This window comes from Rhizomucor pusillus (genome assembly GCF_041956525.1).
Source record: "Rhizomucor pusillus strain CBS 183.67 unplaced genomic scaffold VTP01scaffold_2, whole genome shotgun sequence".
In the NCBI taxonomy this organism is placed as follows: domain Eukaryota; kingdom Fungi; phylum Mucoromycota; class Mucoromycetes; order Mucorales; family Lichtheimiaceae; genus Rhizomucor; species Rhizomucor pusillus.
Genome location: NW_027192144.1, coordinates 324,238 through 349,126, shown reverse-complemented (window position 1 = coordinate 349,126; position 24,889 = coordinate 324,238). Strand labels below are relative to the sequence as shown.

The 24,889-nt window shown below is 44.3% G+C and overlaps 11 protein-coding genes across 11 annotated transcripts; 6 read left to right on the top strand and 5 right to left on the bottom strand.

The window, feature by feature from the left end:
- Positions 1-399: 399 nt before the first annotated feature.
- On the top strand, positions 400-865 carry VTP01DRAFT_4191 (uncharacterized protein; the record flags this gene model as incomplete). Its single annotated transcript, XM_069382846.1, has 4 exons — positions 400-427; positions 487-527; positions 592-716; positions 775-865. 4 exons carry the CDS (start codon positions 400-402, stop codon positions 863-865), a joined length of 285 nt encoding a protein of 94 aa, XP_069243606.1.
- Positions 866-2,547: 1,682 nt separating this feature from the next.
- Positions 2,548-4,323, bottom strand: VTP01DRAFT_4190 (uncharacterized protein; the record flags this gene model as incomplete). The annotated part of the gene is made up of 10 exons (XM_069382845.1): positions 2,548-2,586; positions 2,638-2,711; positions 2,776-2,840; positions 2,891-3,038; positions 3,100-3,375; positions 3,441-3,493; positions 3,553-3,797; positions 3,853-3,994; positions 4,059-4,154; positions 4,217-4,323. 10 exons carry the CDS (start codon positions 4,321-4,323, stop codon positions 2,548-2,550), a joined length of 1,245 nt encoding a protein of 414 aa, XP_069243605.1.
- Positions 4,324-4,388: 65 nt separating this feature from the next.
- Positions 4,389-7,146, bottom strand: VTP01DRAFT_4189 (uncharacterized protein; the record flags this gene model as incomplete). Its single annotated transcript, XM_069382843.1, has 8 exons — positions 4,389-4,434; positions 4,495-5,233; positions 5,301-5,545; positions 5,614-6,434; positions 6,500-6,633; positions 6,690-6,738; positions 6,791-6,836; positions 6,905-7,146. 8 exons carry the CDS (start codon positions 7,144-7,146, stop codon positions 4,389-4,391), a joined length of 2,322 nt encoding a protein of 773 aa, XP_069243604.1.
- A 176-nt stretch (positions 7,147-7,322) lies between these two features.
- Positions 7,323-9,583, top strand: VTP01DRAFT_4188 (uncharacterized protein; the record flags this gene model as incomplete). The annotated part of the gene is made up of 2 exons (XM_069382842.1): positions 7,323-9,414; positions 9,495-9,583. 2 exons carry the CDS (start codon positions 7,323-7,325, stop codon positions 9,581-9,583), a joined length of 2,181 nt encoding a protein of 726 aa, XP_069243603.1.
- A 559-nt stretch (positions 9,584-10,142) lies between these two features.
- On the top strand, positions 10,143-12,129 carry VTP01DRAFT_4187 (uncharacterized protein; the record flags this gene model as incomplete). The annotated part of the gene is made up of 4 exons (XM_069382841.1): positions 10,143-10,145; positions 10,286-10,543; positions 10,606-10,761; positions 10,861-12,129. 4 exons carry the CDS (start codon positions 10,143-10,145, stop codon positions 12,127-12,129), a joined length of 1,686 nt encoding a protein of 561 aa, XP_069243602.1.
- A 905-nt stretch (positions 12,130-13,034) lies between these two features.
- VTP01DRAFT_4186 (uncharacterized protein) lies at positions 13,035-13,909 on the bottom strand (the record flags this gene model as incomplete). The annotated part of the gene is made up of 5 exons (XM_069382840.1): positions 13,035-13,106; positions 13,181-13,372; positions 13,438-13,655; positions 13,722-13,793; positions 13,855-13,909. The coding sequence occupies 5 exons, from the start codon at positions 13,907-13,909 to the stop codon at positions 13,035-13,037; spliced, it is 609 nt and encodes a 202-aa protein (XP_069243601.1).
- A 661-nt stretch (positions 13,910-14,570) lies between these two features.
- On the bottom strand, positions 14,571-14,882 carry VTP01DRAFT_4185 (uncharacterized protein; the record flags this gene model as incomplete). The annotated part of the gene is made up of 1 exon (XM_069382839.1): positions 14,571-14,882. One exon carries the CDS (start codon positions 14,880-14,882, stop codon positions 14,571-14,573), a length of 312 nt encoding a protein of 103 aa, XP_069243600.1.
- A 154-nt stretch (positions 14,883-15,036) lies between these two features.
- On the bottom strand, positions 15,037-16,437 carry VTP01DRAFT_4184 (uncharacterized protein; the record flags this gene model as incomplete). The annotated part of the gene is made up of 5 exons (XM_069382838.1): positions 15,037-15,173; positions 15,233-15,344; positions 15,409-15,549; positions 15,629-16,036; positions 16,108-16,437. The coding sequence occupies 5 exons, from the start codon at positions 16,435-16,437 to the stop codon at positions 15,037-15,039; spliced, it is 1,128 nt and encodes a 375-aa protein (XP_069243599.1).
- Positions 16,438-16,879: 442 nt separating this feature from the next.
- Positions 16,880-17,984, top strand: VTP01DRAFT_4183 (uncharacterized protein; the record flags this gene model as incomplete). Its single annotated transcript, XM_069382837.1, has 3 exons — positions 16,880-17,025; positions 17,076-17,726; positions 17,798-17,984. The coding sequence occupies 3 exons, from the start codon at positions 16,880-16,882 to the stop codon at positions 17,982-17,984; spliced, it is 984 nt and encodes a 327-aa protein (XP_069243598.1).
- Positions 17,985-18,476: 492 nt separating this feature from the next.
- On the top strand, positions 18,477-20,398 carry VTP01DRAFT_4182 (uncharacterized protein; the record flags this gene model as incomplete). Its single annotated transcript, XM_069382836.1, has 4 exons — positions 18,477-18,888; positions 18,965-19,206; positions 19,262-19,389; positions 19,465-20,398. The coding sequence occupies 4 exons, from the start codon at positions 18,477-18,479 to the stop codon at positions 20,396-20,398; spliced, it is 1,716 nt and encodes a 571-aa protein (XP_069243597.1).
- Positions 20,399-21,046: 648 nt separating this feature from the next.
- On the top strand, positions 21,047-24,242 carry VTP01DRAFT_4181 (uncharacterized protein; the record flags this gene model as incomplete). The annotated part of the gene is made up of 10 exons (XM_069382835.1): positions 21,047-21,119; positions 21,189-21,361; positions 21,429-21,719; positions 21,779-21,816; positions 21,870-22,108; positions 22,164-22,262; positions 22,322-22,591; positions 22,661-23,064; positions 23,128-23,199; positions 23,280-24,242. 10 exons carry the CDS (start codon positions 21,047-21,049, stop codon positions 24,240-24,242), a joined length of 2,622 nt encoding a protein of 873 aa, XP_069243596.1.
- Positions 24,243-24,889: the final 647 nt, after the last annotated feature.

The following is a 24,889-nucleotide window of genomic DNA, read 5'->3' as shown; positions in this document are numbered from 1 at the left end:
TTGGAACATTGGTCTCAAATAACATTCTTCCTATTTCATGGCCCTGCATTGAGTAGATGTTGTTGAGATATTTCCTTCTGAACTTCTCACTTAATTTCCTCGCAAACAGTGCAGTATTCAGACGTACATGGAAATGAAGACATATTTACGGCATAGGGTTTTGAGAATGTATAGGAGATAGATATTCAATGATCGTTATAGTTTAGAAAGCCACTTTACTATGTCGTGAAAGACAAACGTGTAGCTCTGTGAAAATCGAATGTAGGTAACTTGCACAGGTATAGGATTGGAAGATACTGTTCCAATCGCGGCGCTTTGCAATAAAGTCCGTTTCGAGCCACACATTCACAACGCTCACTTGACCACACAAACCCTGTTTGTATTCTGATCTATTATATAATGAGCTTGCTCCAACCCTACGTCGATGGTACTGGTTTCTATAGTAGAAGTGCTATCTATATCATGTACTAATCTTTGCATTGTCAGAAACCGTCCTTGCTATTACCACAGATGGCCGCGTCTTGGTGGTAATTATGCTCTTCACTGGATTGCAAAACTGAGAAATCTTGAAGCTCAAGCTATTATCAATAGGGAACGTTGAAAGGAACAGATAACAATGCTAATGTCATCCTTGAAAAATGTGAAGAGCGAGTGTTCTCGGTAGACGGCACAGAAGTCGTGCCATTAGGCTTGTATCTCATACGCGGTGATAGCATGTAAGTAAAATTCTTCAATAGTACGCCGACTTTTCAGCATATGCTTACGCTACGCTAGCTGTACCGTGGGATTGATAGATCGTGATCAAGAGGCAGAGCTAGACTTTTCACAGATTAAAGCTGATCCGCTGCCGCCACTCCAATTCTAAACAAGAAAACAGCATACCGCATCTCCCCACTCCAGCATCATGTACCATAACGTTCCGTTTCTTTTTACAAGAGCGAGTAACTGATCACAATTATACACTTTGATTACTTGATTGGCATAAATATACTACGTTTCTGCAAATTTCTATGCATAGTCCTTGTTCAAGTTATCGATAAAGACAATGGATATATGTGTTGATGCTATCATTTGCTTTGGTATCTACCTATATGCTCTTTGCAAGCCGATGCCTGGGAGAGATGGCAAATAGTTGACGCCTGTAAGGATGCATATTACTTGGAACTTGGCAAAGTGCGTATCCCAATGTTGCAATAAAGAATCCAATATCACTAGGTATCTGCTTGCGATATCTGTGTCGATGGCACGGTCCGACTAGCAAGGCAGCCGGCTATTCACTTGGCCTTCTTGCTCGGACAGGTTCATTTCTTCGGATATGTTACATATTTTTTCCCTGGCGAAGGAGACATTTTACATTCTTTGACAACTTGCACTGCTCGACATTGGGAAACTCCTCGGAAAGCCTGCACTCCCTCTTCCATATAATCAGGACCCTCCTCTTGGCTAGATCTCCAGATACCCAAGATAACGTGTGGTGGGTTATTTCGATACAAATCCCATTTTGTTCTTGTACTGCTGCTTGGAAGACGCATCTTGCACATCTAATGATATTGCGGCATTCTTTAAGCAAAGCGGAGGACAGCAAGCGTGTCTCGGTCATAATAGGCTCGGAGGCGAACATGTATTTTCACATTTAGCCGCAAGACATCCAGAACAGTCTGGAATTGATCAGTTGGCTGATTGTCCGAGGCACAGTTTCTCAAACTAAAAAGTGGCTAGCAGCGAAAGAACCCTTCGTTCGCATAAAGCTTCACTGCATGAGGATGGAGCATCAAGTTCGATTCTGCGAAATATGATCGGGTTGCTGATCTAGCTTGACAATACAGGCTGCTCGGCCGCCAATATCGTTATTTTCTTGTCCATGCCGAGAGTCTAGTGCCAAGCGCATCCATAACGGGAACGAGCGCAGCGACCGCCTAAGTATTTCTCAAGAGGTATGCACATTCATTATCCTCTTTACCTCCTCGCAAAATATTACGTCTAGATTGACTTTTCTACACTGCAGTCCACGAAGCCCCGAGCCCCGAGTAAGTCTAGTAAGTAACCTTGCTCAGATTGATTACTTTTCACTCTCTCACAATACGCTTTTGATAGAATCCTCCTCGTCATCTTCGTCCGCCCTCCGTCCGGCTTCATCCTCTCTCTCCGTCATCTTTCCCACCCGACGCTCCTTCCATTCATGTGAGTAGGCGATCACTGCACCCAGGGTGGGCCCGTCGCCGGGCAGTCTGGAGTTTAAAATGATACTTTCCAATATCTATGGTCAGTTATGTCCTAATGTTCTGGCAACCCTCCCTTCGGGGAGGTATGAAGTCGCTGTAGGTATCAGAGACATTATGGTTTTTGGCTCTTTCATCGTTAACGTTCTGCTCTTCTATGTATTCTACCATTCCTCTATTCTCGTATATTTGTTTCCTTGTAATTTAACTTTCAATCTCCTGCTTTTGACATATCTAATGAGACTTTCCGGCTGTGATTTGCTTTTCGAAAGTTCCTTTGTTAATTCTTTTTCATCTTGCCAACATACAAAAAACAAGGGTCTTTTTATTAACCCATCTGCCATTGTTGCCATGCCTCGTAATAAGCCTGATATCTGCTTTAGTAAATGATATTTGATAATAAGGCCAATATTATTACCTTATATTCTTCCGTTGTCATGTTTCGCTGGTCTTCTTCCATTACTTCATTCAAAGGTACCATTCTTCCATTAACTGTGGAAAGAAAGCATAATATAAGCAAAGGAGCACGACCTCGATCTGGTCCATAGTAACATACCAGACACAAGAGGAACATCTTCCACCTCCTCTTCTTCGTCTTGAGAGAGTCTGGCGCGTTTTTGACTACTGCGCATTTAGAGCCCAAATATCGCACACTAAATTAGCCAGATTACCTTTCGTCCTCTTCATCGGACCAAGAGTGCTCTCGTTTGCCGTTGCCATTAGTGATCGTTTCGAATTCTTCCTCTTCCTCCTCTTCGAATGCCTGCTCTTCTTCCGGTGGATTTTCCAGGCTAAGATTTTCGTAATATTTGGCATAATCTACGGATATACAATCGTTAATTAATTTATATCGTATAGAGCCATCCCACCCATAGCATACATTCATGTCGATCCGGATCAAATTCTTCAGTGCTCACTTCTTCGAAAGTGTCTTCTTCAGCAACCTGCTTTTCATCTTTCGGCCGATCACCGGTCTCAACGAGCACACCTGATACAGTGCTCTGTTGGTGCCACACAGGCAACATGTTCTGTTGACGTTTCTCTTCTGCTTCAGCAATCTTAGCTCTTCTAGCAGCTTCGTTATCCATCTGCAAATCGACAATGATTTCTCCTTGCCCTGCTCCCGTGTCCTGTGCTACAGCCAACTCATGCTCCTCTGGTATTATTGTTATGCAAATGTAAGCAAGTTATTATAAACATCAATGTATTTCATCCACAAACCTCTTGCACTGCCATTAGCGCCCTTTCCAGCACCGGATGGCTTGAATATATAGCTATGGTAAAGAAGAAAATTGTCAATGAATAAGCCCTTAAGCGATTGAGCATAACATACCTTGCCGGGATAACAATATTATCGGTCAGTTTCAGCAATGCGATAATAGGTTGCGATTGCTCTCGCAATCTTGTGAGCACCTCTTGGCTTCCCTGGACATTCTCTGCATTATCATTTTGTTCGAGGATGCCACTGCAAACTTCGCAGTGGAAAAGTCCATCTGTTGGATCTACGAGTGCCACAGCATCCAGCGCGGAATACTGTTTTTTGCATTGAAGGCATACGTATCCCTTATTTTCTGACTCCTAGAAATGGATGAGTATTTGCAGTTCAGTGGACGGAAGAATATGATGTATCTACCGTTCTCAAGTTATCACGAACAATCGTCTGCATTTTGTACATTTTCCATTTTACAACGTCAACAAATTCTTTGTAATCCAGATAGTAATATGTTTTCGGTACAGGTCTCTGATCCTGTTTGCGTGCCTCCATTCGTGTTGCCCTTTGGAATATGAACTGTTACTCTCAGCAAACCCACTGTGCGTCTACCCTTCTCTCTACAGTACATTTTTAAAAGACGATCTTCTCGAAGCTTGCCACATATCCGATGTATATCACGAGGAGTCATTTTAAGCGACATTACGAGATCTTCCTCCCGGACACTGCAATGCAATATTGATCAACTGAAACGCACAAAAACAACTTTGTTACATTTAAATCATACCCATTGCTGTTTGGAGTTGAACGATTAAGCTCATCCAAGATGACAATGTATTTGGGATCATAAAAGGCTCGAGCAACTCTGGCAACGAGCGCTTTAAGAGTGTCCATTCTGGGAAGAGATGGTTTCTCAGCCTGAGCGCCGAATTTGCCCTAAATTATGCGAAAAGGCCGTATTATGTTTTGGCATTGCTACTGCTGCTTGCACCTTGCGATATTCGTCTATAATATCGAGCAGGATTAGCAACATTGCATATTTTTGTCATAAAATGGAGAACTTACTGGACAATTTGTGCAGACTCGGCACGGCGATGGTAGCAATATTTACGGCAATTATCTCGAAAATTCTCAACACCTTTTGCATGGTCGCTGTAGAATTTTAGACCTTCTTGCAAATTCGTCCTGATTTCTTTGAACTTTTGGTATGCTTGACTCAAGTTCTGCAGCGCTCGCTCTCGTTTTCCTGCACCAGGTCCATCTTGCTTGGCAGTGCAATAGTCTCGGTGCATCTTCGCCAGGTCGCGCAAGATTTGTGTTTGCCGCTCGTCTTGCCGATCAATTTCCATAAGGATACTATCATACTTGCGAAGCTCCTCCACAAACAGCTCCTCAAACTGTGCTGGATCGATCTTGACTACAGGGGATTTGGCTGTTAACTGTGCGGCCTTCTTCAAGAGCGCTGGAGAAATATCATCTGCACTTGATATTTTCTTTGCTTTGTCGACGAGTTGTCTTCGTGCGATAAGATTATCCTCCATTTCATCCAAAAGTTGTCTCAATCTGTCTACAGCGTTTGTACCATTGCCGTTTGATTCTTTATCGTCTTCGTCGATGGTACCAGGCAATGATTGTTCGAGTTCATCCTCAGGAAGTGCCAAAACATCAATGATCTTTGCCCAAGTATTCAATTTTCCGCGTACAATGTTATCTGCATTCTGAGCAGCAGTGAGCGTAGATCGATGTTGCTGACCTTGAGCTACAAACTGGGCCGTAAAAACACTTGACTCTGGCCGGTTCCATTCTATGTAAAGTGACTAAGGTCAACATACAGTCAAGCATACGATATGAACATGCAATAAAATATTTACTATCTTGATAACGACCGCGTAGTGCTTCATCTTCTTCTTGTTCCTCATCCAATGCATTGAAGGCATCCTCAAGTATCTCCAAATTTTTCTCTGATGCTTGCTGGACCTGTTCGTACATTTCGTACAGTGCTTGAGATCCTCCTTCGAAACGAACTTCGGCAGCCATTTCTCTCAAAGAAACTGGGAGACCTTTAGTTTGCTCAAAGCTCGCCATCACCGCGGATAGATTTAAGGACTGGACGGAGCTAATTCAGTATATGGACCATTAACAATCTGACTTGGTTATTTACATGTACTTGGAATAAGAACTTACCTATGATACACTGCATTCAGCTCCTCTGTACGCCCTATTATATCTTCCTTTAAGACTCTTTCCTTCCTGTCGACATAAACACTGGCTGCTTGGTGTACTGCAAAGGGTACAAGTTTCTGGAAAAGCGGCAATCCGATAATGGGATGGGGTATGCTCTCAGGTCGCTTTTCATTTGATAGCATCAGACTCACTGGGTCCGCTACTTCAGTCGGTGGTGCCGGTTTCACCATTTCTGATTTTGGTATAGGTGGCAAAGAAGTTGGCGAAGGCACAGGCTCTAGATATATAACGTCGTTGTCTTTTTCTGCCCGGGCCAAATTGGTTTGAATGATTTGTTGGAGCGAGCGGAGATCGTTGATCACTGCATTGCTAACAGCGGGAGCTCCAGAAAAGAATGTCTTCAGTTTATCAGATGCGCTCTTCACAAGACTGCTTGCTAGCTGCAAACGGGCAACTTCTTCGCCATATTTGTTTTGTGATATACATTCACAGGATTTTCGAAATTGGGCGGCTGCATTAAAATGCAACGCCTTGATTTGCATATGCGTCAGCCACTGTTTTGGAAACACGGCCTGCATTGAAGAATTTGAGGCGAGTTCTAGAGCTGCGTCGTAAAATTCAGCCGTCTTCAAAGCAAGGCGTGCGATAGTTCCATCCCGAAGATGATCCATAGCTGCTTTCTGCCATACACACTCCTGCGCTTGTGCTAGCATAAGGTTGATAAGCGTCTGCAATGCCGAGTTGGACATGTCTGCTGTAGGTGGTATCCGCATTTCAGGTATAACAATATCTTGTAAGAGTTTGAAGCATCCGGCTGCGTTCTATGCTTTCCATTATTAACAAGGCAGTCTCATTTTCGAGATATCATGTCCTCTCTAGGGCTTACCTGAAAATAATTACATGCTCTTTTAACTCCCTCGACGGTCAAGCGATCATCCATATTTCCGAGCTGACTATACGTTGCACCGATACAGTATAATACGCATGCTTTCTCGTAGTTCATGTTCCTGTGAGCAACAGCTGCCCTCTGAATGATTAGCACCGGTACCGACTGGCAAGAGGGATATTTTGGTTACCAGAACCACCATCGGAAAAGGCAGTGTACCAAGGAAACTCAATGCCTATCTGTAATGCGCTGTCAGATATCAAGCCATTGTTTAGCTGCCAGAAAACTGACGTCAATTGGAAACTTGGATCCAATGAATACCAGTTGGGCATAGTATCTTGGAGAGTACAACATTAGACGCGTGGAAATAAATGCATATTATATATATAACGATTTGACACAAACTTTATGAGACGGTTTAGGCCTTTCAAACTAGGTTCCATGTATATACAGTCATTGCGTAGTTCATCCAATATGCGGAAATCGTCCGTATACAGGTCGGGATGTTCTGCATAACCATTGGAAATGTATTTCCTCAGGTGCGGCGTCCAGGTCAAGCGATCTGTACGCTTCGCTTCGACGTGGAGCATATTGCTCTCGGGAAGCTTCTTTGCGGCGGGAGAGACGCTGCCCAGAAGGCTGGTCATTTGAGGCGGAGAGGGTGAGTGAGCTTAGCTCCAAAGCAAGCTTGGCGGCTGGCGGAAAAGCTCAAACAATAGCGCGCTTGTTCAAATTGTTGTACTGTAGGCTGTGCAACGTCGAAACCTGAGCAAATTTTGAGAAGCCTTTCTTTGAAACCGAAAACTACTTTGTTCGCTTTCGAATGAGCGTCCATTCGCTTGGTACTCATGATATAATTGCGACGCCGGCGGATACGAAAGACCAAGCATCGAATCCGTGGGCATTGTTTGCATTGAAAGAAGTTGAAGAATCGAAAAAGCGATCAGGAGAAGCAGCGATCGGCTCATTACCGCATGCCCCTTTGCGACATATCAACTCGAATCAAATGCCAGTTATCTCACAGTCAACATCGCCGAAATCGGCCGAAGCACTGCGGCAGGACGGGGTGCGCGATTGGCAAGCTTTCGCACGTTCCAAAGATAGCAAAGGACACACTTTTGATACGTCTACGACACGCGAGTCGCTGGGCAGTTGGTCAAACTCTGTAGATAACTCACCATCCAGCTCCACGAAGACGAGCTCTTATTCTGTTACGTATGCAATGTCAGTTCCTTACCGTGACTTGATGCCGGACCCTCCGCTATGTTTTTGCAAGAAACCTGCTTCATACGTGAAGACATCTGTCGGCGTAGTCTACGAATGTCACGACATAAAACATGAAAAAGATAGCACAAACCGAGCGTTTGCCCGGAGGCAAAGTACTATGTCAGCTCAGTCACCGATATGTGCATTCCATGTGCACGAGGAAGCTTGGAACAGATACCGAGAGAATTTACGCAAGGAAATCCCGTTGGATGAAACGGATGACGAACTGAAGAGTTGTCCAGCTTTCAACTTTACATTTTGCACGGTATTCAGAATGGTCAATACGCTTACGAAGGAATTCCCGAGAGTGCCAAGATGTTACTGTAATCGTCCTGTCAAACGCTACCAATTTCACCACCGTTACAACAATCGAGCATTTTTTACATGCAGCAACTTTTTTGATTGCGTTAACTGCTGTTACTGGTTTGCTTGGGCTGAAGACACGAGATTTGTGCAGGGAAAATCGCCTTGTCACGACTTTATGCTTGAAGAACGGACTGCATCAACGGTGCAGATCGCCGTAGATGGATCAAACACCGAGGAAAAGGATGAAAATGTATCAGCGATGACAACATCTTTTGCCGATAATCTACTGGAGGACAGAAACAAGGCAGGCGATATTGGCAACAATGAAATCAACAATGAAATGTCGATCACTGTTCCCGAGTCCGACGCAGGATCAAAATGCTCCAAAGATTTTGAACGATTAAAAGATGGGCATGATTGTGACACAACATTTAAGCAAACTGTCTTGTCAAATCGCGACGAGGATTTGAAAATATACTCGCAATCAGCGAAGAATCCACTTTCTGTCGCCATTCCTTCCAAACAACCTACTCCTTTCGAATCGAAAAGTGAAACCATGACCTCGCAAATGGATCAATCTAATGATTTTCTGCGATTGCTTCAAGGTGCAAATATGCCGCAATGGCATTCGTCGGAGGAAGAAAAGGCGAACTGTAACAACGTTGGCAACAACGACATCCTGGCTGCTAAAGAAGATACAGAGCCGAGCACCGTCGCTCTCAGCCCACCTGACAGCACACGTTCCGCGTCTATTGTCAGCTCACTAACTGACGATGAAGAGGTGGATGGAGGAACAGCAGATGATTTTAGAATGCCGCTTCGGAAAAGCCAAAGCACGCATTTGATACCCGGTGCAGTCTACACTCGACAGTTATTGAAAGATGTATCCTTTTTCCACTTATCAACCAAGGCAGCACTGGAACAGGCAGAACGAGTGCAAGAGCGGGGAAAAGAAGAACTTCGGAGGAGAATCCAGAAACTGGAAGAGGAAGTTGATAAGCTTCGAGGAGCTGCGGAACAAGGACGTCTGGCTATGCAGCAACTAGCAAGAACTCGGGATCAACTTCTAGAAACAAGACAAAATGCAAGCTTCCAGTTTCAGCGCTTGGAGAGGGTCAATCAAGAGCTACATGTACTTTTGGAAGAGCAGCAACGACGGCATGTGGAAGCGGCAGAAAAATTAGCTATGACTGAGATTTACAACGAAGATCTCTGCGAAGAATTACAGGATTTGCGGCAACAAATTCGCAAATTAACGGATAAAGCAGCACATAAGGATTCCAAATGTCGAGTGTGTTTTCAAGAACCAATCGAATTCGCTCTGGTACCATGTTATCATTGTGGTAAGTTGCCCTTTTCTTTTTGTTTTTGACTGTGAAAGACATGTTCGTGTGCTGACTCGTGTTTTTCTCCCCTATCTTAGCATATTGCCAGCATTGTGCAGAAAAACTACAAGAATGTGCAATCTGCAGGACTGCAAAGTTCGCAATTCAAAAGATCTACCTAAGCTAAGAAAATGAAAAAAAGTAAGCGGATAGTGAAATGAAAGCGGATGAAATAGAAGGATTCTGAACTTTTTGCATGCGTAGTGATACACACATTTACATAGCATCACTTTACTCCTTGGCGACTGCCTTGGGGAAAATATACCCCATTCCCCCTAGCAATCAGCAATATGTATAATTGGAACCGAACTTGGTAGGTGTAATGAACTTAAGAGAAACACTGTTTGTTTCCCTACCTTGACTGATCTTGTTAATTACTGTTAGCTTGCCTTTTCATCATATTACGTCAAATAGCTTATTATTGTACCATATGCAGCCCTTCCCTTCATTATGAATATAGCATTACTGACCTACATACACACATACTTCCCCGACATTGATTCCCACGATACAGTCTCTTCCCTGCAAGTATTAAAAAAGTGGTTGTACATTCTGTCTTTTCAGTTTCCGACAAAGTAGACTGGATGGCAAACTCCGGCAGGCAATTTTGACGAAGGGCTTGCCCTTAGAGGAAAACAATCGTTTTTTTGTCTCTCCCGAGTTGGCTCTGGTCCTTTTTGCGAAACATGGTAAGTGCGTCCCCACACTTTACCCCTTTTTTTATGCTGCATGCTATCGAGCGTGCCTCCACTTTTTGCTCGTGTGTCTTTCGTTTTGGGGATAGTCATGAGGTAAATGCAGTGACTCACGGCTCGTTCTTATCAAATAGTATCAGCAACTGTACAGTTACGGGGGCACTCCGGAACTGGCAACGGATCGCAATACGTCTTCTACCTTTGAACACGATTTTGAACGTGAATTCAAGCTAGTCGATCAGAAACGTCTTTCGTCATCGTCTAGTCAGCCGGCATGTTTCTCTTCCACGTTGTATGCTGTTGACGGGACGTCTGGGTCTTTATCAGGGACTTTGCCAACGTTTACCTTTATTTCTCATCCGCAATCATCCACACAACATATGCAAATACCCGTAAATATCTTGTATTGCTCTTTGTAGGCTTGAACCGACGCTTATATGAAATGTATCTGCAGGCACAGATCGAACCTAACTCGCAAGGATGCACAATTCAGCAGCAACAGACGCCACAAAATGCTGATCGTCAACAAGACCAGCAACAATTTGACCAAAAGCTCGATTCATCTTCGGATACATCAACGTTAGGGCATCACTTCAGTACTTTCCACTCGGTAAGCAAAATACCTATACCAACAATGCAGTGGTTATCGGGAATTCCGTCGAAAATATTGGAAAGTTGATATGCATTAACAAGAAAACATTATATTTAGATGGATTCTTCTCCGGATATTGTTGCAAATTTTCCTGTACATCCTTACCATCCTCAGCAAATGTACAATCCTATTGATATCAGCAGTATTGTGCATGGCCCTATCCTTGCAGAGTTACCGACCACATTGCCACCTCTGCATCATACGTCATTAAGCATGTTGATTCCACATACCAGACCAGCTGAGCCAGCAAAGGCGGACGAGCCATCGAGAAAGAAGCAGAAGGCCGCGCCCAAGGTTAGCCGCGAGCGTGCGCCGTGGACCCCCGAAGAAGATAATCTGTTGCGACTAGCGGTTCAACTTTACGGTGATAAGACTGAAAAATGGGCCAAGATTGCAGCATGTGTACCTGGCCGCACGAACAAAAATTGCAGAAAACGATGGTTTCACTCGCTCGACCCTTCCTTGCGGAAAGGAGCTTGGACAGAAGAAGAAGATCAACTGCTGCGAGAAGGTGTCATGAAATACCCAAATCAATGGAGCAAAATTGCAGACATGTTGGAAGGAAGAACTGATGATCAGTGCGCAAAACGATGGAGGGAGTCGCTGGATCCGAGTATTGACCGCTCTGAGTGGACTCCTGAGGAGGATAAGCTACTGATGGAAAAATATGAAGAGTATGGATCGCAGTGGCAAAAAATTGCACAGTGCTTTGAGGGCAGGCCGGGACTGCATTGTCGAAACAGATGGAGGAAACTGCAACGCATGAATCAGATAAAAAAGGACAAGGAAAACGCTGCGGCGCTTAACGGTGCAAACGGCGTCGCAACCACAATGGCATTCATTAACGGATTGGAACAGGATGGCCGATATAAGCAACGTATCAGGGAACAGCAACAGACAACATCATCCTCAGCAGATGCTCCATCTTCAGTTGGCACAATACCCAATTTGACATCTATGCTCAATGAACGCGATTCTATTTCATCGTCATCATCTTCTTGTTCGCCATCCACAGCCTCGATTTTGAAGATAGTTGATGACGACACATCCAAATTGCAGAAACGGGACAATGAGCCTTACAGCGAACTTAATCCTTACGGCTGCGATATACCAGGTTGCTATGCCAGCTTTCCGCAGTCAAGTGGACTATTCTACCACATGAAGAGCGCACATCCGAACCTCGAAGGCTACCCAAAACCTTATCGCTGCGCAATGCCAAATTGCACCAAACGGTACAAAAATATCAACGGTCTTCAGTATCATTTGCGGGAGGCCAAAGGATCTTCAGGACACGGGCTAATTGCTTCAAAAGCAAGAGTTACGTAGTCAACGTGGAGGTCTAACTTGTTATTTCTATCTTTCTTATGTTGTTTGGCCACTCGGATATTCCATTCATGTACCCACTTTTGATTCTTTGTTTGTTTGTTTCTGTGTTGTACACCATGTTAAAGTGAAAAAGTGACAGTGACAAGCGCTGTTCCTTTCTCTGTTGTTTACAATTTGGGTGAGTACGAGAACGAGATTCTTTATTTTACCGGTAATCAGTAGTGACAAACCGGACGTCCTATTGGCCGGGGAGCCTAAATGGCCAGACAGAATCCATGTTCCTTCGATTACGATTGAGATAATGCATTCGAAACTTTGCTAATCAAGAAAATGCCATGAATTATTTCGAACTAGCTGCATAGTAGTATAGTTGTTCACTAGAAATAATATGCTGGCTCATATCAAGTTGATGATCGAGAAGGAATGTCTATTTCTTTGCCGTGAAATGATCATATTGAAAACCTATTGAGGGTTATATACATCGCCAATCATGCGTACATAGATGCATAAGGCACCCCGAAGCGATGCCATTTCCAAGGACGATGAAGACGACCAGGAATCAACGAAGTTATGAGTACGTCTCACTATGGAGCAACTTCCACTGCGATGTAGAGTTGGTGTACATCCAAAACGATACAGAGCAGTTAGCAAATTGTTGAGTGTATTTAAGAGCTCCCTATGACATTGCTCGACATTCCATGTGATAAGGACCCAGTCAGTTCATCCTAAATCGATTTTACATGCGTAAAAATAAAATAACCCTTGCTTAATCTCTTGAACCAACAAATAGCTATTCTCAGGTCGTTGGATACAAAAAAAAATTAAAGATCAAAAGCAGGCAGCACTTGACCCACTGAAATAGCATGTTTGTGTATGATACCCAATTCTAATATGTACTATTACTATTATTGAAGAGATGCATCGAGAACCTTTTTAACGTCTTCATAAATCTCCTCTCTGGATTTTTCGGCATCAATCTACATTGTGATCAGATACGCATCAGATACGCATCAGATTTACCTACCAGGATAATCCCCAAAGAATAGCTTACCTCCCGCACTTTTCCTTGTTTCTCATAGTACTCAATGACAGGATAGCTGGTATCTTTGAATGTTTGGAATCTTTTCTTGATGGAATCGATGTTATCATCTGCCCGGCCTGAGCTCTCGCCTCGCTTCAAAAGGCGCTCCAGCAAGGTCTCCTCAGAGCACTTAAAGTACAAAGTAAACTTGGACTCAACCACCTGTCGCCCAAAAAGTACGCTTAGCAAGTATTTCTTTTTGCTTCACAGTTGCGTGTGCAACTTACAGTCTCCTCGAACTTGAGCGCTTGGTCCATTTTCCTTGGGAAACCGTCTACCAAGAACCGTCTCGAGCCTCCGTTGTCTAACTCTTGCTTCATTGCATTCTCAAGGAGCGCAATGGTAATTTCCATAGGTACAATTTGACCATCGCGGATGTATGATTGAATGAGTTCACCGTATTGCGAACCAGGACGCTGCTGCTCTTCACGCAAGAGGTCACCAGCTGGCAAAGAAGGTGTTTAATCGATCATAGCAGTCAGCAATATCCATTATGCAGCTATATCCTTACCGGAAAGATGGACAAAACCATAGTCTTGCTTTATGAAAGAACACTGGGTTCCTTTACCACAACCAGGCCCACCTTGGTCGCGGTAGCAGTTAGCGGATACTCTCCAGGACCTTCGTTTTCTTGGACACTTTACCCAGCACAAAGACAACAAATACGCCGTTGGGATCGAAAGTTGTGGATACTGTCATGGTGGTCAGTAGAGAAAAGAAAGCAGCGTTGCACAACATCGTCCCCAGTATGCCTGTGTACTACATCGGATCTAGCATATGAGGATTCAGGATTTGCTTGCTTTGCCCATCTGATATTCTTCGCTAAAATGCTGTGCCTTTACAGTACGTAGCAACGCAGAACTTTTGTTTCGGATTTCCGTAGACCGGGAATGCAATGCAAGGCGCCCGAAGTCCCGCAGAGCGTAGCTATCCCGATGTGGTCTCGAGATCAACCCGAGAAACCAATCGCTGATTGTGGCAATGTCCGTAGGAACTGATATCTATTGACTAAAAGCGGCCCCGATATCTTTACAGTCCCTAGCTTTGCGTGGAATAGAAAGAGGAGATCCGCTCTGCGTTTGATTGAAAGGGCCCAAAGTTCAGCATATTCGTCTAAAGTCTGATATAAAGTTTTATGAAGAAAAAATGCGAGTTTATAAGGAAAACACAAACATACAAAGCATATTTATGCTGGAAATGATATACATGCGTTTCAAGATGTACACTGATAAAGAAAATACATTGGACAAAGAAAACCGTAATTTGATGTTACGGATTGCTGTTGTATCTATCTGAATCCATAGTACGGCATTTGAGCATGCCCGGCATAGTAACTACATAGTTTCACAAGCATTAGCGATTACCATACAATAGACTGCAGACGATTTTCGACTTGCCTTGGTGCATAGGTGGATGAACTCATGTTATATCTGTTGCTGATATTGTAGTTAGGTTGACGGTTATAATCGTACGGAGTTCGACCTATCGGCGTCGCTGGCATGGAAGTGTATGGCGGATGCTGTCTGTACATGGCTGGCGCCGGTCTATACCATCCGGTACTGCTAGAAGATGGGTATCGGTGCGCAGGAACCCAAAGTCCTTGATTTCTGGGGTAGGTCCCACTATACAAAGAAGCAGAGTTGTAGTCGAGATAACTTGAAGTATTCCCCATTGCACAAAGTTAAACAGAAAAGTAGAGAAAGAGATTGTAGCAACGGTGATCAGTGGCAGAAACCAGTGGCATCTTTTATATCCGCTTGTCAATCGTATCATGACAATCAACCATGGAACCACATGACCTGGATCGCTTAGCTTCTGTCATTCCTTCAAGCCATCAATTTATTATCTATCCAGTCGGCCAACTGTGCCGTAAGTTCTTGGTTTTCAGAGTTAAATAATCCCGGTATCTCGTTATTGATTTTATCTATAGCTTCTCTAACTGAGTGCTGGGAGTAGCGGCATCCTACAAAAGAGTGCACTGTGTGAGGGGTAACTTCTTTCCTAAATAGGACTATCACAAACCTCGCAAAGCCGCCGCCATCGCGGACACAATGGTGACCTCCTGGGCGCCGCTGGCCGTCGTATCAAATTCGGCTTCATTAATGACACCGTGCCTAGCTCGGATTAGACCGCGCTTTAAAAAGAAACACAGTGATGGCTGAGTCCGGGACGTTCTAGACATAGAGACACAAACTTACCACACGACCCCAATCGAATTCATGCTCCATCTTATTGGTAAACTCGGGTGTCTGCCCGTATAACCAATCCCATGTCTGCAGCTCTTTGCTAAGGTTCTGTGCTCGTTCCGGTACATCTTCTATAGAACTGAATAGAATAGGCTGGATCCGCACATGACTCCCTGTCAGCGCCGTTCCGTCTTTTCATACGCGTTGCTTTCTCTCCCTCTATCTCTCTCACCTTGATATCCTGACCATCGTTATATCGAAACAAAAATTCAGTCGTTACAGACTCACAGAATTGTTGATGGTCAATGGTATAAGAGTAATTGCGTAGATTGGTCACAGGCGACGGTACAGATTCAACGCCCTTTGAGATGATTCCAGATTTGTTCTTTTTGGAAAGACATCCTTTCAGGAGCTCAGTATCCGCATCAATGAGCATGGTGCCGTGGTGATAAGCGCGCTTATTGATGATCTTGTATGCACTTCCAGAGACTTTGAAACCATCCACGGCGATATCGTGGCGTTCGTTGACGTAAGCAGGCACATCAAGTTCCTGGAGTGCCCTCGAGACCAGCTCTGCATTTGCTCTTCGAGAGAATGCATCTCTCGGCATAAATATAGTATAGATCGAGTTTCCCATATCCTTTAAGATTTTTCATGGTTTCTGAAGGTCAGGATCTTCTTCACAATAAGCTCTCTGTCTCGCCTACTTACATGATACACAGCACCGCCACCCGACCGCCTGCGGACAAGAGGTACGCCATGCTCACGCATAAATCCAAGATTACACTCCAAAAAGGGGTTCTGGTTCCTGCCAATAACGACACAAGGCTCGTTTCGCCATAAATACAAAATATACTTTTCGGGATCTGTTTCACGCAGGAGCCACTCCTCAATGGCAAGATTGACAAACGGGTTCTTGATAGTCGAAATGTAACAGTCTACTTTAGATGCGAAGGTCCTCTTATTGCTCGTGTATCGTGGTCGACTGCAAGCACGAAAGGTGCGTGCCTGAATAGCAGGTCGACGTAACAATGGCAGCATGAGTTGCAAAGTGATCTTTCGGTCTTCCAAAAAAGCCACGATATACCCTTTACACTTCTTGGATGAAGCGCAGTCTGCGCCCGACACAGCTACAAAGAAAAAAAAAACATCATCACCTCCATTGAAGACTAGCACTGTGATGAATGACCATTAATAATAATCCGTCAATTTGGGATTTGATGTTATTTCGCTAACATGTAAACATGTTATGTAAATATTTGCTCTTGATTTTTCCAGCAACTTGCATGGTCATAAAAATATTTAATGGTAGCTATAAGCTCGGTTAGACCCTTTTTTGCAATATATAAATAAAATAGAGTCCTGTAGCATTGTATGAACTCGTCGCCCGTTCGTTCAACCGTTCAAATGCTGCCTAATGCTAGGAGTTCTCCGACCCTAAGGGACCAAGCCACGTTGATCTACTGCTAGATCTTCTGGAGGAATGGGCAAAGGTGACGCCAAGGACCTAGTCCCACGAGCCGAATGGCCATTCGAAGAGGTTCTTTCGGATGAGCATACACGGGATCTCGAAACGGTTCAAGTCTATATCACAGACGTGGAGCCTCGAGAGACCAAAAACGTTCTTAGGTACTTGGCAGGTCCAGAGGCATATAGTGGATCGCTAACGTAGTTCATAGTTTTGCGAATAAGTATCTACCGGCACTGCAAAAACTCGAGCACTGCAAACGCGTACGAAGAACCGTTATAGAGTCTGGAGGATTCACATTATCGCTTCTACTATGTCAAGTAGATGCGATATCTCTAGATGATCTTCAAAAGCTTCTGAAAGAGCATGGCTTTGAGCAGCTAATTCATCCCACCATTGTCTCTGTCAGCCGACATGCACCTTTAAATCGACAGCAATACGAAGCATGGAAGCATCTGTGGCCGATGACGTTTCGCGAGGATACACGGCAAGATCCAAAGTTCACGCAAGATGATATTCAGCAAATTAATTCGCACATGCAAGCACTTTTGAACACGTATACGAATATCAGTGCAAGAATAGTTGATCCGCAAACCAACAAGGTGCTTGCAGAAGCACAAGATACAAGGGAAGCCGACGCGCATCCATTGCATCACGCAGCTATGAATTGCATCGACGAAGTAGCTCGGATACAGCTGCAGGATAAGCACGGACGGCCTAAACGAAAGGCTATAGCTATAGAACAAGAATCCGACAGCGCATCTGAAGACAGTCCAGGAGCCATTTCTCTTGAATCCGCTACGAAAGTTGCGTATCTCTGCACCGGCCTTGATTTGTATATTACGCATGAACCTTGTGCCATGTAACCAAAGATGTGAATCTAAGAAAACCATATTCATACATGTACTAATGGAAGAAATTCTTTTGATTTAGGTGCGCTATGGCGCTAGTACATTCCAGAATTCAACGTGTATTTTACAGTATACCCACCCGTACCGGTTGCCTCGGTACATGCTACAAAATTCATTCGCATTCTAGTCTCAATCATCATTACCGAGTGTTTAAAAACGTCGCATCCACCAACAATAATACCTCATACAACGAACCACTAGACGCTTAATTTATTTTTTTCTTTGACACTATCCTTGATCCTGGAGATCTAATAATAAACTGTTTGTAATATGCAAGTTTGGAAACGCACTTATTTATCACACGGCAGCACAGATGACGGCATTCAATGTTTTCGGGTCCCTGATAGATCAAATACTTGCCAGAGCACCGCGAGACATCATATGAACAAGAGCCAGGAAGCTGTTGGTCAGATTATAGCCCTGGGGAACAAGTAAACGGTTCACATTTAGACGATAGAAACCATCAGAACCCCTTTTTTACCTGGAATTCTTTCAGAGTTGACGCATCCAGTTTTCGATCACGTAATAGAGCAGATCGCTTTTGTCCCATGACATGTTAGCGATCACAGTCTTCTTTTTCCATCATCAAGGTACATCGGCATGGAAGGTTCTTTTTGCTTTCAACAACATATTTATAGTGTTCGCATGTACATATATAAGAATCGCACAGATCATAAACATTGGGAAAAGGTTTCCAGGCAATGGGTGCAGCGACTTTCTTAACGATATCTTCCAACTTCATGCCTTCTTCAAGTCGATCTTCGTTGCAATGCAGGACCTCAACTATGTTCGATGGCGCAAGCGATGACAACGCAGCGGATGGACAGCAAACGATAAACGAGCAAGCAACAACTGATAGCACATGCAAGAAGACTACGTGTCCACCCGGGATTATAGATGATTCCATACAAGAAAACGCGCAGACTGTACGACATGAGCAAGGTCCCCGAAAACTTGAAAAGCTAGCAAGACAATGTAGATCATTTATTTATAAGCAAGCAACAGCCACTGACAATCGATACGCCCTGCAAGTTAGTATCGCATTCCTCGTCGCCGCCATGGCTGTCATTATACAGCCGGTATCGAACCTGGCACCTAATGCGTTCTGGGTCGGTACGTATTCCGCATATCCCGATGATATGCAATGTCGATCCGTAATGGATTGCAAATACTCACTTTTGCATTGCAGGTGTCTCAGTGGTAACTGTTATGGATAACACCATTGGCGGCTTCCTGACACTCAGTATCCAAAGAATGATGGGAACCATTATCGGCGGCGGCCTGTCTATTATTGTAATGACTGTTACTCGAGCGATATTCCCTGTTTGGAGCTGGAAAGCGATTGTATTACTATGCACGTTGATGTTTTGTCAAGTCTTCATTATCGCTAAATTTAAATTAAGACCCAACATGAACTATGCTGGTGGAATCGTAAGTACATGTTATTCATGCCCAATGACATGCAATTGATCGACATTACATTTAGGGTCTGCTGACGACTGTCATCATCCTGCTATCTGGATATCCTGACTTAATACGTGACCACTTGTCCGGCAGTGCAAAGCTTGCCCTCTGGAGAGTAACGGATCTAGTGATTGGTATTGTTATCGCCATGCAAGTATCCTATTTCTGTCAATACCTAGTTTACACTATTTCGCGTAAAAAGCTTACTGTCCTTCTGTGATGCAGGTGGGTTTCGTTGTCTATATTTCCACTTAAGGCCAGACATACAATGCGGAAGAACCTCGCGGCATCCCTGGAAGAAGCTGCGAATTTGTACGAAAGAACATTAACTTACTGTTTTGGTTTCCAACGCACGACGAGCTCAGACCATGCAAACAGCACTTCAGCGCATCTCGCTTGCTCAGAAAGCGAATCCAAGGGAGAAAGAACAGCATATTTTCAAAGCTTGGAAGAAAGTATACCTCATGATATGGAGATATGGAACAATGAACTACTCAATGATCTTTGCAACAGTGCATTCAGAGTATTGGCCAAACTACAGACCGAATCTAGCCGTTTGCAGAGCGTATCCAAGGAGTATCATCTACAGATACCTGTGGACTTGGTGCTCTGCCGCGGAAAAGAGCGTATTAAGCAAGACATGCTTCGATCTAAACGGTACAAAAAGGCAGTTGAAGCCATGAAACGGATCGTTTGGCCATTGGTATCGTTTCGACTCCTGCTCCCTCTGATCAAGCTACAGAACGCAGAAGCGACGGGTCGAAGGACGCCTCCACTTAGGACGATCGAGAATTTTCAGGATAGTCTGTCTGTGATGCGCCAGTTAGCGACTATTCTGCAGGATACGACAAGGACGCTGAATGAAGATTCAGAATGGGCATTAATACAACATCGGGTCGTCCTAGGTGTTCACTATGCTCAGCATGAGCTTGCACAAACAATAGTTGCAGCCGCCAAACCCAACAATCTTGTAGACAGATTGACGCTTCTGACTTACTATGGATTCCTTGTTCGCTGCTGCACGGCTTGGCAAGGTCTTGAAAGTATCGTAAATGAACTGGGACCACAGCAATCAAGGAAGCCAATCAGTGAGAATATCTCCACGACTGATGTACCTATAAACTTTGATGCCGTTGGTAACAGGCCGGCCGGTGACTAACCTTGTAACCCTTTGCACCCTTTTAATAAAATAACAACAATCTTGCAAACAGGTCGAAGTATACATATTGAACATATTTTTTCGGACTTCTGTGCCCGTACTAATTCCCTTTCGGTCCTTGCACTTCTGTGCCCGAGCTGACTTCTGCGTCGAACATGTGAAGTTTACTTCCCACTGTCAATACGTCACCATTTACGTTAACGCGACACACGTGCGTCTCAATGTATGCAAAGCCTTGGCTTTCAAATTAATCCAAGCAAGAGATGCAGAAGGGAATTTGATAGCTGCAAACGTGCATATAGACTAATTGCAAGGATATGAAGAAACAATCTGTAAATAGAGCCGAGTTTTGAGACGGGATGTTCTTCCGCAAAAAGAAAGATTGTCCCCTTTTGTATTTTCAAGTGCAGACGGGCTGCAAATTCCACAAATCTGGAGGAGCTGTCCCGGGAATTACCCAAAGTCAAGTGAATAATTGGAATTGGGTCCTGCACAACGGGATAGTTCCCGTCGTCCCGTTCATCACTGGTGCTACGTGAGTTTTTGCGGGGTAGGCAACAAGGTTTTGTTCCCGCTTTTTTCCTGTGGACACGGCCTCTCTTTAAAAAGAGCTGCACTCCCTGCTTTTCTGTCTTCGTTCTTCACAAAATGAAAGTAGTATCTTGCATCTTTGTCGCTGTTGCCCTGACTCTCACGTCGCTGTCCAGCGCCCAAAACTTTGGTAGGATTTACATATCACATCCTTAGTCAATTGGACAGACGCAAAGCTCAGCATCTCAATTATGCACAGATGTTTCTACGTCCGCGGGAGGCTACAAGGTCAGCGGCCATGTCCAGAGGACCAAGACAGGATTGGAGATCCCTTTATCTTTCAAGCAAAAGGGCCGTGATCTCTATGGCAAGACGATCAATGATCTTTTGGTAAACGTGGATTACGAGACAGAAGACAGATTACACGTCAAGGTATGTCCAAGTCCTGTGCAAGTGCTGCAACTGGTGGCAGCAATTTCTAACAACACTATCGCTATAGATTGCAGATAAGAATGGCAAACAATTTCTTGTCCCTGACTCGGCATTTGGCTTGGAGAGACCAAAGATCCATTCAAGACCCCATCACGTCAACTATGACTTCAAGTACACCTCCAATCCATTCGGTTTCAAGGTCATCCGCAAGTCAGACAAGCAGGTCATTTTCGATACAACTGACTATCCCTTGGTTTTCGAGGATCAATACCTTGAACTTTCGACAGCCTTGCCAAAGAATACCAACCTCTACGGTGTTGGCGAAGTGACCGCCCCCTTCCGTCGCAACAATGTTCATGTATGTGTGACAAATAATATTTATTACCTACGATGCTCTACTAACTTAACGGTCTTTAGAACATTACTACTATCTTTGCGCGCGACGCTACTACACCGTAAGTATCCAGTCGCTCTTCATTTTAATGATATCTTGCTAAATGTTCCAAAGATGGTTCGAGAACATTTATGGTTCTCACCCCTACTACACCGAAATTCGTAATAATGGCAAAGCCCACGGTACGCTGCTGCTCAATGCCCACGGCATGGATGTTTTCTTTAGCGAAGGACGAATTACCTACAAGATCATTGGCGGTGTTCTCGATTTCTACTTTTTCATTCCAAAGGACAGCAAACCCAACTCGGTAGTACAATCGTACACCGATTTGATCGGCAAACCGATCATGCCAGGTAAACTTTATATTTGTTTATTACATGTGCGCACATCTTTAACAGAGTCGTTTAGCATTGTGGATGCTGGGATGGCATCACTGTCGCTATGGCTACAAGGATATCGATGAAGTCGAATGGGTCATTGACGGCTACAAAAAGGCAAACATTCCACGCAAGTATCAGATGCCATTTTGCAAAATACACAAAAAGCTGATAATAGCTTCATTTTAGTGGAAACGGCTTGGATTGATATCGACTATATGGACAGACGTAAGGACTTTACCTTTGATCCGGTCAACTTCCCTGAAGACAGAATGATTGCTCTCAGCAAAAGTCTGCACTCTAACGGCCAAAAATTTGTCACCATGGTCGATCCTGCGCTGAGCACCAACACCTCGTATAAACCTTACGAAATTGGTCATGAAATGGATGTATTCCTGAAGAACAATGATGGTACCGAGTTCGTCGGTCAAGTCTGGCCCGGTTACACTGTCTTCCCAGGTAAAGTGTTGGATAATATAGCAGTCGGCACATGTCTGAGCTCGATAAACTTATGCAGTGGCATTTTAGATTGGTGGCATCCCAATGCGACCAAATTCTGGGAAAAGCATATTGTCGATTGGATGACCCTTCTTGATTTAGACGGTTTGTGGATCGATATGAACGAGCCGTCATCCTTCTGTCTGGGATCCTGCGGTACAAATAAGAGGGACACCGACCCACCTCTCTCGTGGGACCTGCCCCAAGACGAGCAAGACAAGCTACATGCCGAATGGCAGGCTGTCATTGACGCTTATGGTAACAGTGTTCCTGGAGACTCTCGGAACCTGCTTTATCCCGGATACGCTATCAACAACGGTGGCGGAAACTTATCAGAGCGAACTGCTTCCATGAATGCTCTTCATTATGGAAACATTCCTCATTATGATTTGCATAACCTCTATGGTCACGCAGAGTGCAGCATCACCCACAATGTAAGGAATCTACTTTAGCATAATTACGGCGCAGAGCTCTAATTAGCCTGAACTCATGCTTAGGCTGTCCTCAAATACCGAGCAAACGAGCGTCCTTTTGTCTTGACTCGCTCATCATTTGCAGGTTCCGGCAAGGTAACTTTCTATCAATATTTACTAAGAGCAAGATTTATCAATTCAGTCATTAACAACATCGTCGTTTGAACTTTTTACAGTACGTTGGCCACTGGACTGGCGATAATCATTCCACCTGGGAGAAGCTCAAGAACTCTCTGTCCGAAATCTTCAACTTCCAGATGTTCGGTATCAGTCTTTCTGGTGCTGATGTTTGCGGTTTCAATGGTAATGCTACTGAGCAGCTCTGCACGCGCTGGATGGAAATCGGTGCCCTGTATCCTTTTGCTCGCAACCACAACACCTTGGGCTCCTCTGGCCAGGAGCCTTTCCGATGGAACTCGACTGCTGAAGCTTCCCGCATTGCTCTTGGAATCCGTTACGCTATCTTGCCTTACTACTACACTGTCTTTGAAGAATCTAACCGTCTTGGCACGGGCGTCTGGAGACCACTTGTTTTTGAATACCCTGAAAATGTAAAGGACTTTGCTGACAATTCCGTTCAAGTCTTGATCGGCAGCGACATTTTGGTATCTCCTGTATTGGATGAGAATGCCACCACTGTTGATGCTCAGTTCCCAATCGGTATCTGGTATGACTGGTACACACACGAGGCTATTCAAGGCGGCCGCACCCAGACCATCGATGCTCCTCTTACTCACATTCCCATCCACATCCGAGGCGGTGCTATTCTCCCTCTCAAAACTCCCAAATACACAGTGGATGAAACCTACGCCACTCCCTACTCTCTTCTCGTTGCTCTCGACAACAAGGCTACTGCCGAGGGTCGCTTGTACATTGACGATGGTCACTCTGTCGAGCAAAAGAAGACTTCTGATATCAACTTAAGCTACAAGCACGGTGTTTTGAAAGCCAAGGGCTCGTTTGGATACAAGAACGCCGAGAAACTAAACACTATCAGCATCGTTGGCAAAGGCGCAGACAAGCTTTCAACTGCCACCTACAATGGCAAGGAGTACAAGGTCTCGTTTGCTGACAACACTGCCACAATAGAAGGCTTGGAGATCGATCTCAAGCACGCTTTCAGCGTCAAATTCCAATAGATAACATTCGCTAAACGTTTGTAGCCTTATTTAAATACTAGCACCAGCTTACTATTTGCAATATATAGTTTCGCAGGACATTGATTATTCTCTACTCTTCAATTCTCTACATATCTCGCGTTATTGTTATCTACATTCAGAGATCATCTGTTTCGAGCTGCGTATAGCCTTAATATTAGAAGATCCTTATCGCGTAGCTAGCGCGGCAATATACTTGAGTTCTCCTTTATTTGCAAATCAGATAAATGGACAAAAAAATGGAGTGATGGTTGATAATATGAAAATAAAGCAAGGTTAAACAAGTTTATTGTTTTCCCGCTCTTGGTGGGGACCACGCATCGTGTCAGGGCAGAGCAGACGCGGACAAAAGGGAAAGGACAATGTATAAAAAGATACATTTTTGAACGGGGACGGCGCACCAGCAGGCACCACCCGGGACGGAGGGATGCTTCTACGTATAGAGAAGAGACTTCTTGGATAGAATGATATGCACTTGCAAGCAAAAAAATACTTGTCACGCCGCACGCACGCCATAGAATATGAGTAAGAATTCGTATAGACGCAAGAGATCACAGAGCCCAGGGGAAGACTCCAGAGAGCAGAGAAGCTGCAAGCATAATTCGGTCAAGGGGTATATCAACGGTCAA